Source organism: Oncorhynchus masou, unplaced genomic scaffold (genome assembly GCF_036934945.1).
Source record: "Oncorhynchus masou masou isolate Uvic2021 unplaced genomic scaffold, UVic_Omas_1.1 unplaced_scaffold_6911, whole genome shotgun sequence".
NCBI classification, from domain to species: Eukaryota; Metazoa; Chordata; class Actinopteri; order Salmoniformes; family Salmonidae; genus Oncorhynchus; species Oncorhynchus masou.
In genome coordinates this window covers 5,973-16,383 of record NW_027013366.1, presented here as the reverse complement: position 1 = coordinate 16,383, position 10,411 = coordinate 5,973, and the positions used below count along the sequence as shown (strand labels likewise).

Below are 10,411 nucleotides of genomic sequence, written 5' to 3'. Positions count from 1 at the left end.
GTACTTCTACACACCAATGTTCCTGGAGCATCCCAATAGTATCTCCTTTCATTCACTACTTCCCACAAATCTTCAAGCATTTGGATTGGTGGAGGCATGAGCTTGTCAGTAGTGGGAGTTTCCACCAGATTTATTTTACCAGTCATTTCCTTTAAAATCAGTGAAAGGAAAGTGAACAAGTGCACACTTAGGGAGGAAGGAGAGATCATTAGGAAGTAGCCATAGAGGAGGTTGGAGAAGGTTAAAAGGAAATCGAATCAAAAATGTGCTTTGCAACATTCTCTGTCAACAGGTAAATCACTAACTGGGACATGCTGACTTACGGACCCTTCCCAACAATGCAGAGACATTGATACATTCGTTTCATTTTATAATTGAAAAATAATAACAAGAAATAAACAAAAACACTGAGTAATGCTAACTTGGCTATATACACACAGGGTACCAGTTAGCTAGACAATAAGAACACTGTAGTGAGAGGAACTTAAACCACTGCATGGATCTGTCCCAATCTCCAATGAATCACGTTCAGTTTATAATTATACAGCCTCATAGGAGGGCCAACCTAAAACCATCATCTACCTGACAATGTCTACATCATCTGTTTAACAATGTTCAGAACGTTGGGGAGTTGTCTCCGCTCTACCTACAGATTACCACATCTATCCCACACCTTACCACATCTATCCCACACATTACCACATCTATCCCACACCTTACCACATCTACTCCCACACCTTACCACATCTCTCCCACACCTTACCACATCTCTCCACATCTCTCCCACATTACCACATCTCTCCCACACCTTACCACATCTCTCCCACACATTACCACATCTCTCCCACATTACCACATCTCTCCCACACCTTACCACATCTCTCCCACATCATCTACCACACATTACCACATCTATCCCACACATTACCACATCTATCCCACACATTACCACATCTATCCTACACATTACCACATCTATCCCACACATTACCAAACATTACCACATCTATCCCACACATTACCACATCTATCCCACATTACCAAACATTACCACATCTATCCCACACATTACCACATCTATCCCACACATTACCACATCTATCCCACACATTACCACATCTATCCCACACATTACCAAACATTACCACATCTATCCCACACATTACCACATCTATCCTACATCTATCCTACATCTATCCCACACATTACCACATCTATCCCACACATTACCACATCTATCCCACACATTACCACACATTACCACATCTATCCTACACATTACCACATTTCTATCTGAAAGCTCTAACATCCTCCCATCTTAGAGGGGGCTTGGCCAGTGGCCCGGATGGAACACTCACTGCTGGCGGTGCCATGGTGACAGATGACTGACAGCAGGTCGTAGGAGGTGGTGTGGGCGGAGCTATCCTTGGCCAGGAAGGGCTGCAGGTCCAGGCCCTCCAATGGGAAGGAGACGTGAGTCCCGATCTTAGTGGAGAACATCAGCTCGTGTCTAAACCGCTTCAGGTGGATGCACAGGATCTGGAGGGGATGACAAATAATTTAATATTCAACTGTGGTTTAGTAGTTGTGACATAACTTGATGGCTTTTCTAATGCGTTGGAGCACTCACCTCAGGAACACTCTGAACTTTACAGAATTTCACTCCGTTCCGTAATCTAGGAGAATATTTTAAAAAGCAGTCTTTACTCATGTAGGAGTTTAACTTCCATCATCTAACAATTTAAAATCTCCTTTTTAAAGTGGGAGTTGTGAGGTACTCACTTCTTGCATTTCTCACAGCTGTACATGTTGTCTCCTTTCAGCTCGTCCCGGGCAAAGAAGGCAGCCAGACAGTCCTGTAGGGTCACCACAGGACCCCAGAACCAGCTGGAACACAAGGACACAGTTTAACCATTAACAGACTAGACTTCACACAACTTACTGACACAACTCACTAGCAATGTGTTTATCGGCTTCAACCAAGGAATAGTTGTTGTTTTCTGGTCGAGTCACATGCTCAGGAAAAACTGTCGATCCCTATACTACACACTTGGTGTCAGCAGACTATCCCCTAAACGTTGACCCCTATACAGCCTCTGGGCTCCATTTCCTGCTGGCGTTAAGGCGGCGCGAGTGTCAAAGACCCTTTTCGACTTGTAAAAGCCAGCACTCTGCTTTTTTCCAACCCTAGCCTTAGGGCTGGTAATTCACCTGTCTTATATCAGCTCGCAGAGCTTTTCCGTGTCCTCAAAACATATGCCAATGTACCAATTTCAAGCAACTCTACTGGTGATATTTAAGACTCACCAAATGCTGGTCTTAGCGGTAATGCAAGCGGTTATGCCATCAATTATTCAGTGGAGCGCACAGTATTTTATTTACTTGAGGCCAAGTCAGTTAAGAACAAATTCTTATTTACAATGACGGCCTACCCGGACCAAACCCGGACGACGCTGGAGGCTGGTGTGCTCCAGATGGGACTCCCAATCACGGCCGGTTGTGATACAGCCTGGAGATCGAACCAGGGTCTGTAGTGACGCCTCTAGCACCCGAAACGCAGTGCCTTAGACCGCTGAGCCACTTGGGAGCCTCATCAGTAGTCAATAAACAATATTTATTTCAAATATCTGAGCAGCAAAACTAACATTCGCCCCTTTTTTCTTTATATTGGACATTATTTTTTGTCCTTACAGCTTCTGTGAAAAGTTTGGATTTATGTGCGATGCCACTGAATGAAAGGTGTCAGTGACTGTAGGAAGTGTTTAGAACATCAAGTTATTACACAATAGACTGCTTATGGTTTTTCCTTTATCCTTAGTTAGGGTCACCAGGCTGTCTGTACCCATTAAAGGGTATCGTAGTTAGGGTCACCAGCTGTCTGTACCCATTAAAGGGTATAATAGTTAGGGTCACCAGGCTGTCTGTACCCATTAAAGGGTATAGTAGTTAGGGTCACCAGGCTGTCTGTACCCATTAAAGGGTATAGTAGTTAAGTCACCAGGCTGTCTGTACCCATTAAAGGGTATAATAGTTAGGGTCACCAGGCTGTCTGTACCCATTAAAGGGTATAATAGTTAGGGTCACCAGGCTGTCTGTACCCATTAAAGGGTTTTCTAGTTAGGGTCACCAGGCTGTCTGCTTTCATTAAAGGGTATAATAGTTAGGGTCACCAGGCTGTCTGTGCCATTAAAGGGTATAATAGTTAGGGTCACCAGGCTGTCTGTACCCATTAAAGGGTATAATAGTTAGGGTCACCAGGCTGTCTGTGCCCATTAAAGGGTTTTCTAGTTAGGGTCACCAGGCTGTCTGTACCCATTAAAGGGTATAGTAGTTAGGGTCACCAGGCTGTCTGTACCCATTAAAGGGTATAATAGTTAGGGTCACCAGGCTGTCTGTACCCATTAAAGGGTTTTCTAGTTAGGGTCACCAGGCTGTCTGTACCCATTAAAGGGTATAATAGTTAGGGTCACCAGGCTGTCTGTACCCATTAAAGGGTATAATAGTTAGGGTCCTGAGCTGTCTGTACCCATTAAAGGTTTTCTAGTTAGGGTCACCAGGCTGTCTGTGCCCATTAAAGGGTATAGTAGTTAGGGTCACCAGGCTGTCTGTACCCATTAAAGGGTATAATAGTTAGGGTCACCAGGCTGTCTGTACCCATTAAGGGTTTTCTAGTTAGGGTCACCAGGCTGTCTGTACCCATTAAAGGGTATAATGATTGGGGTCACCAGGCTGTCTGTACCCATTAAAGGGTTTTCTAGTTAGGGTCACCAGGCTGTCTGTACCCATTAAAAGGTTTTCTAGTCAGGGTCACCAAGCTGTCTGTACCCATTAAAGGTTTCTAGTTAGGGTCACCAGGCTGTCTGTACCCATTAAAGGGTTTTCTAGTTAGGGTCACAGCTGTCTGTACCCATTAAAGGGTTTCTAGTTAAGTCTGGGCCTGTCTATGCCCATTAAAAGGGTATAATAGTTAGGGTCACCAGGCTGTCTGTACCCATTAAAAGGGTATAATAGTTAGGGTCACCAGGCTGTCTGTACCCATTAAAGGGTTTTCTAGTTAGGGTCACCAGGCTGTGTGCCGCATTAAAAGGGTTTTCTAGTTAGGGTCCTTGAGGCTGTCTGTACCCATTAAAGGGAATAATAGTTAGGGTCACCAGGCTGTCTGTACCCATTAAAGGGTTTCTAGTTAGGGCCACCAGGCTGTCTGTACCCATTAAAGGGTTGTCTAGTTAGGGTCACCAGGCTGTCTGTACCTATTAAAGAGGTTTTCTAGTTAGGTCACCCAGGCTGTCTGTACCCATTAAAGGGTATAATAGTTTGGGTCACCAGGCTGTCTGTACCCATTAAAGGGTTTCTAGTTAGGGTCACCAGGCTGTCTGTACCCATTAAAGGGTATAATAGTTAGGGTCACCAGGCTGTCTGTACCCATTAAAGGGTTTCTAGTTAGGGTCACCAGGCTGTCTGTACCCATTAAAGGGTATAATAGTTAGGGTCACCAGGCTGTCTGTACCCATTAAAGGGTTTCTAGTTAGGGTCACCAGGCTGTCTGTACCCATTAAAGGGTTTTCTAGTTAGGGTCACCAGGCTGTCTGTACCCATTAAAGGGTATAATAGTTAGGGTCACCAGGCTGTCTGTACCCATTAAAAGGGTTTTCTAGTTAGGGTCACCAGGCTGTCTGTACCCATTAAAGGGTATAATAGTTAGGGTCACCAGGCTGTCTGTACCCATTAAAGGGTTTTCTAGTTAGGGTCACCAGGCTGTCTGTACCCATTAAAGGGTTTTCTAATTAGGGCCGCCAGGAACAGTCTACACCCATTAAAGGGTTTTCTAGTTAGGGTCACCAGGCTGTCTGTACCCATTAAAGGGTTTTCTAGTTAGGGTCACCAGGCTGTCTGTACCCATTAAAGGTATAATAGTTAGGGTCACCAGGCTGTCTGTACCATTAAAGGGTATAATAGTTAGGGTCACCAGGCTGTCTGTACCCATTAAAGGGTTTTCTAGTTAGGGTCACCAGGCTGTCTGTACCCATTAAAGGGTTTTCTAGTTAGGGTCACCAGGCTGTCAGTACCCATTAAAGGGTATAATAGTTAGGGTCACCAGGCTGTCTGTACCCATTAAAGGGTTTTCCTAGTTAGGGTCACCAGGCTGTCTGTACCCATTAAAAGGTATAATAGTTAGGGTCACCAGGCTGTCTGTACCCATTAAAGGGTTTTCTAGTTAGGGTCACCAGGCTGTCTGTACCCATTAAAGGGTATAATAGTTAGGGTCACCAGGCTGTCTGTACCCATTAAAGGGTATAATAGTTAGGGTCACCAGGCTGTCTGTACCCATTAAAGGGTTTTCTAGTTAGGGTCACCAGGCTGTCTGTACCCATTAAAGGGAATAATAGTTAGGGTCACCAGGCTGTCTGTACCCATTAAAGGGTTTTCTAGTTAGGGCCACCAGGCTGTCTGTACCCATTAAGGGTTGTCTAGTTAGGGTCACCAGGCTGTCTGTACCCATTAAAGGGTTTTCTAGTTAGGGTCACCAGGCTGTCTGTACCCATTAAAGGGTATAATAGTTAGGGTCACCAGGCTGTCTGTACCCATTAAAGGGTTTTCTAGTTAGGGTCACCAGGCTGTCTGTACCCATTAAAGGGTTTTCTAGTTAGGGTCACCAGGCTGTCTGTACACATTAAAGGGTATAACAGTTAGGGTCACCAGGCTGTCCGTACCCATTAAAGGGTTTTCTAGTTAGGGTCACCAGGCTGTCTGTACACATTAAAGGGTATAATAGTTAGGGTCACCAGGCTGTCTGTACCCATTAAAGGGTTTTCTAGTTAGGGTCACCAGGCTGTCTGTACCCATTAAAGGGTTTTCTAGTTAGGGTCACCAGGCTGTCTGTACCCATTAAAGGGTTTTCTAGTTAGGGTCGCCAGGCTGTCTGTACCCATTAAAGGGTTTTCTAGTTAGGGCCGCCAGGCTGTCTGTACCCATTAAAGGGTTTTCTAGTTAGGGTCGCCAGGCTGTCTGTACCCATTAAAGGGTTTTCTAGTTAGGGCCCAGGCTGTCTGTACCCATTAAAGGGTTTTTAGTTAGGGCCGCCAGGCTGTCTGTACCCATTAAAGGGTTTTCTAGTTAGGGTCGCCAGGCTGTCTGTACCCATTAAAGGGTTTTCTAGTTAGGGTCACCAGGCTGTCTGTACCCATTAAAGGGTTTTCTAGTTAGGGTCACCAGGCTGTCTGTACCCATTAAGGGTATAATAGTTAGGGTCACCAGGCTGTCTGTACCCATTAAAGGGTATAGTAGTTAGGGTCACCAGGCTGTCTGTACCCATTAAAGGGTATAATAGTTAGGGTCACCAGGCTGTCTGTACCCATTAAAGGGTTTTTTCTAGTTAGGGTCACCAGGCTGTCTGTACCCATTAAAGGGTATAATAGTTAGGGTCACCAGGCTGTCTGTACCCATTAAAGGGTTTTCTAGTTAGGGTCACCAGGCTGTCTGTACCCATTAAAGGGTTTTCTAGTTAGGGTCACCAAGCTGTCTGTACCCATTAAAGGGTTTTCTAGTTAGGGTCACCAGGCTGTCTGTACCCATTAAAGGGTTTTCTAGTTAGGGTCACCAGGCTGTCTGTACACATTAAAGGGTTTTCTAGTTAGGGTCACCAGGCTGTCTGTACCCATTAAAGGGTTTTCTAGTTAGGGTCACCAGGCTGTCTGTACCCCTTAAAGGGTATAATAGTTAGGGTCACCAGGCTGTCTGTACCCATTAAAGGGTATAATAGTTAGGGTCACCAGGCTGTCTGTACCCATTAAAGGGTTTTCTAGTTAGGGTCACCAGGCTGTCTGTACCCATTAAAGGGTTTCTAGTTAGGGTCACCAGGCTGTCAGTACCCATTAAAGGGTATAATAGTTAGGGTCACCAGGCTGTCCGTACCCATTAAAGGGTTTTCTAGTTAGGGTCACCAGGCTGTCTGTACCCATTAAAGGGTTTTCTAGTTAGGGTCACCAGGCTGTCTGTACCCATTAAAGGGTTTTCTAGTTAGGGTCACCAGGCTGTCTGTACCCATTAAAGGGAATAATAGTTAGGGTCACCAGGCTGTCTGTACCCATTAAAGGGTTTTCTAGTTAGGGCCACCAGGCTGTCTGTACCCATTAAAGGGTTGTCTAGTTAGGGTCACCAGGCTGTCTGTACCTATTAAAGGGTTTTCTAGTTAGGGTCACCAGGCTGTCTGTACCCATTAAAGGGTATAATAGTTAGGGTCACCAGGCTGTCTGTACCCATTAAAGGGTTTTCTAGTTAGGGTCACCAGGCTGTCTGTACCCATTAAAGGGTATAATAGTTAGGGTCACCAGGCTGTCTGTACCCATTAAAGGGTTTTCTAGTTAGGGTCACCAGGCTGTCTGTACCATTAAAGGGTATAATAGTTAGGGTCACCAGGCTGTCTGTACCCATTAAAGGGTTTTCTGAGTTAGGGTCACCAGGCTGTCTGTACCCATTAAAGGTTTCTTTTCTAATAGTTAGGGTCACCAGGCTGTCTGTACCCATTAAAGGGTATAATAGTTAGGGTCACCAGGCTGTCTGTACCCATTAAAGGGTTTTCTAGTTAGGGTCACCAGGCTGTCTGTACCCATTAAAGGGTATAATAGTTAGGGTCACCAGGCTGTCTGTACCCATTAAAGGTTTTCTAGTTAAGGTCACCAGGCTGTCTGTACCCATTAAAGGGTTTTCTAGTTAGGGCCGCCAGGCTGTCTGTACCCATTAAAGGGTTTTCTAGTTAGGGTCACCAGGCTGTCTGTACCCATTAAAGGGTATAATAGTTAGGGTCACCAGGCTGTCTGTACCCCTTAAAGGGTTTTTCTGGTTAGGGCCGCCCAGGCTGTCTGTACCCATTAAAGGGTATAATAGTTAGGGTCACCAGGCTGTCTGTACCCATTAAAGGGTATAATAGTTAGGGTCACCAGGCTGTCTGTACCCATTAAAGGGTTTTCTAGTTAGGGTCACCAGGCTGTCTGTACCCATTAAAGGGTTTTCTAGTTAGGGTCACCAGGCTGTCTGTACCCATTAAAGGGTATAATAGTTAGGGTCACCAGGCTGTCTGTACCCATTAAAGGGTATAATAGTTAGGGTCACCAGGCTGTCTGTACCCATTAAAGGGTTTTCTAGTTAGGGTCACCAGGCTGTCTGTACCCATTAAAGGGTTTTCTAGTTAGGGTCACCAGGCTGTCTGTACCCATTAAAGGGTATAATAGTTAGGGTCACCAGGCTGTCTGTACCCATTAAAGGGTTTTCTAGTTAGGGTCACCAGGCTGTCTGTACCCATTAAAGGGTATAATAGTTAGGGTCACCAGGCTGTCTGTACCCATTAAAGGGTTTTTCTAGTTAGGGTCACCAGGCTGTCTGTACCCATTAAAGGGTATAATAGTTAGGGTCACCAGGCTGTCTGTACCCATTAAAGGGTATAATAGTTAGGGTCACCAGGCTGTCTGTACCCATTAAAGGGTTTTCTAGTTAGGGTCACCAGGCTGTCTGTACCCATTAAAGGGTATAATAGTTAGGGTCACCAGGCTGTCTGTACCCATTAAAGGGTTTTCTAGTTAGGGCCACCAGGCTGTCTGTACCCATTAAAGGGTTGTCTAGTTAGGGTCACCAGGCTGTCTGTACCCATTAAAGGGTTTTCTAGTTAGGGTCACCAGGCTGTCTGTACCCATTAAAGGGTATAATAGTTAGGGTCACCAGGCTGTCTGTACCCATTAAAGGGTTTTCTAGTTAGGGTCACCAGGCTGTCTGTACCCATTAAAGGGTTTTCTAGTTAGGGTCACCAGGCTGTCTGTACCCATTAAAGGGTATAATAGTTAGGGTCACCAGGCTGTCTGTACCCATTAAAGGGTTTTCTAGTTAGGGTCACCAGGCTGTCTGTACCCATTAAAGGGTATAATAGTTAGGGTCACCAGGCTGTCTGTACCCATTAAAAGGGTTTTCTAGTTAGGGTCACCAGGCTGTCTGTACCCATTAAAGGGTTTTCTAGTTAGGGTCACCAGGCTGTCTGTACCCATTAAAGGGTTTTCTAGTTAGGGCCGCCAGGCTGTCTGTACCCATTAAAGGGTTTTCTAGTTAGGGTCGCCAGGCTGTCTGTGCCCATTAAAGGGTTTTCTAGTTAGGGTCACCAGGCTGTCTGTACCCATTAAAGGGTTTTTAGTTAGGGTCGCCAGGCTGTCTGTACCCATTAAAGGGTTTTCTAGTTAGGGTCACCAGGCTGTCTGTACCCATTAAAGGGTTTTCTAGTTAGGGTCACCAGGCTGTCTGTACCCATTAAAGGGTTTCTAGTTAGGGTCACCAGGCTGTCTGTACCCATTAAAGGGTTTTCTAGTTAGGGTCACCAGGCTGTCTGTACCCATTAAAGGGTATAATAGTTAGGGTCACCAGGCTGTCTGTACCCATTAAAAGGGTTTTCTAGTTAGGGTCACCAGGCTGTCTGTACCCATTAAAGGGTATAATAGTTAGGGTCACCAGGCTGTCTGTACCCATTAAAGGGTATAATAGTTAGGGTCACCAGGCTGTCTGTACCCATTAAAGGGTATAGTAGTTAGGTCACCAGGCTGTCTGTACCCATTAAAGGGTTTTCTAGTTAGGGTCACCAGGCTGTCTGTACCCATTAAAGGGTATAATAGTTAGGGTCACCAGGCTGTCTGTACCCATTAAAGGGTATAACAGTTAGGGCCGCCAGGCTGTCCGTACCTCTTGATGTATTCCATGGCCAGGCGGCCCATCCCTGAGCAGCGTAGGCCTCACCACAGGACCCAGCCTTGACCAGAGAGGTCTGATGGGAGGAGGAGTGGAGTTTAGCCAGGTCCTCCTTACCTGGGATGGGCAGGGACAGGTCCTGGAAGTTCTCTAGCGTCACAGACACCTGGAGAAGAATGGGAAGTCATTTTATTAATTTAACCTTTTAATCGGGTCACAGATGAAGCCCAAATAATCAAAATTACACATCAAATAATTTACAAGAAATGCAAGAATGCCATAGACAACCCATTCATCACTAATGTAATCAGGATGGAGAGATGAGGCAGAGGAAGGAGAGTACAGTTGTTTTTTCACACGTTTATATGGTAAGAATAAAGGCCATAGAGAATGATCCATCCTCTACAGGACAGGGGGGGACACGGTCCGTCCTCTACAGGACAAGGGGGAGACAGAGGTCCGTCCTCTACACAGGACAGGGGAGACAGAGGGTCCATCCTCTACAGGACAGGGGAGGACAGAGGGTCCATCCTCTACAGGACAGGGGGAGACAGAGGGTCCGTCCTCTACAGGACAGGGGGGAGACAGGGGGTCCATCCTCTACAGGACAGGGGGAGACAGAGGGTCCATCCTCTACAGGACAGGGGAGACAGAGGGTCCATCCTCTACAGGACAGGGGGAGACAGAGGTC

At 45.9% G+C, this 10,411-nt stretch overlaps 1 protein-coding gene and 1 long non-coding RNA gene across 2 annotated transcripts; both read right to left on the bottom strand.

Annotated features, from left to right (window-relative positions):
- Positions 1–680: 680 nt before the first annotated feature.
- On the bottom strand, positions 681–1,278 carry LOC135536980 (uncharacterized). Its single transcript, XR_010455101.1, has 3 exons — positions 1,257–1,278; positions 903–1,182; positions 681–715 (listed from the first exon to the last, which is right to left on the bottom strand). It is a non-coding gene; the product is annotated as an uncharacterized LOC135536980 (long non-coding RNA).
- Positions 1,279–1,302: 24 nt separating this feature from the next.
- On the bottom strand, positions 1,303–9,746 carry LOC135536981 (ubiquitin carboxyl-terminal hydrolase 33-like). The gene is made up of 4 exons (XM_064963194.1): positions 9,715–9,746; positions 1,783–1,887; positions 1,631–1,676; positions 1,303–1,539 (listed from the first exon to the last, which is right to left on the bottom strand). Exons 1-4 carry the CDS (start codon positions 9,744–9,746, stop codon positions 1,303–1,305), a joined length of 420 nt encoding a protein of 139 aa, XP_064819266.1.
- Positions 9,747–10,411: the final 665 nt, after the last annotated feature.

Excerpts from the sequence above, each read along its gene's own strand:
- LOC135536981 (XM_064963194.1), bottom strand. The coding sequence starts at position 9,746 with ATGGGCCGCCTGGCCATGGAATACATCAAGAG. Across the intron at positions 1,677-1,782 it reads AGCTGTGAGAAATGCAAGAA|ATTACGGAACGGAGTGAAAT; the intron begins GTGAGTACCTCA and ends ATATTCTCCTAG. Across the intron at positions 1,540-1,630 it reads AAGTTCAGAGTGTTCCTGAG|ATCCTGTGCATCCACCTGAA; the intron begins GTGAGTGCTCCA and ends CATCCCCTCCAG.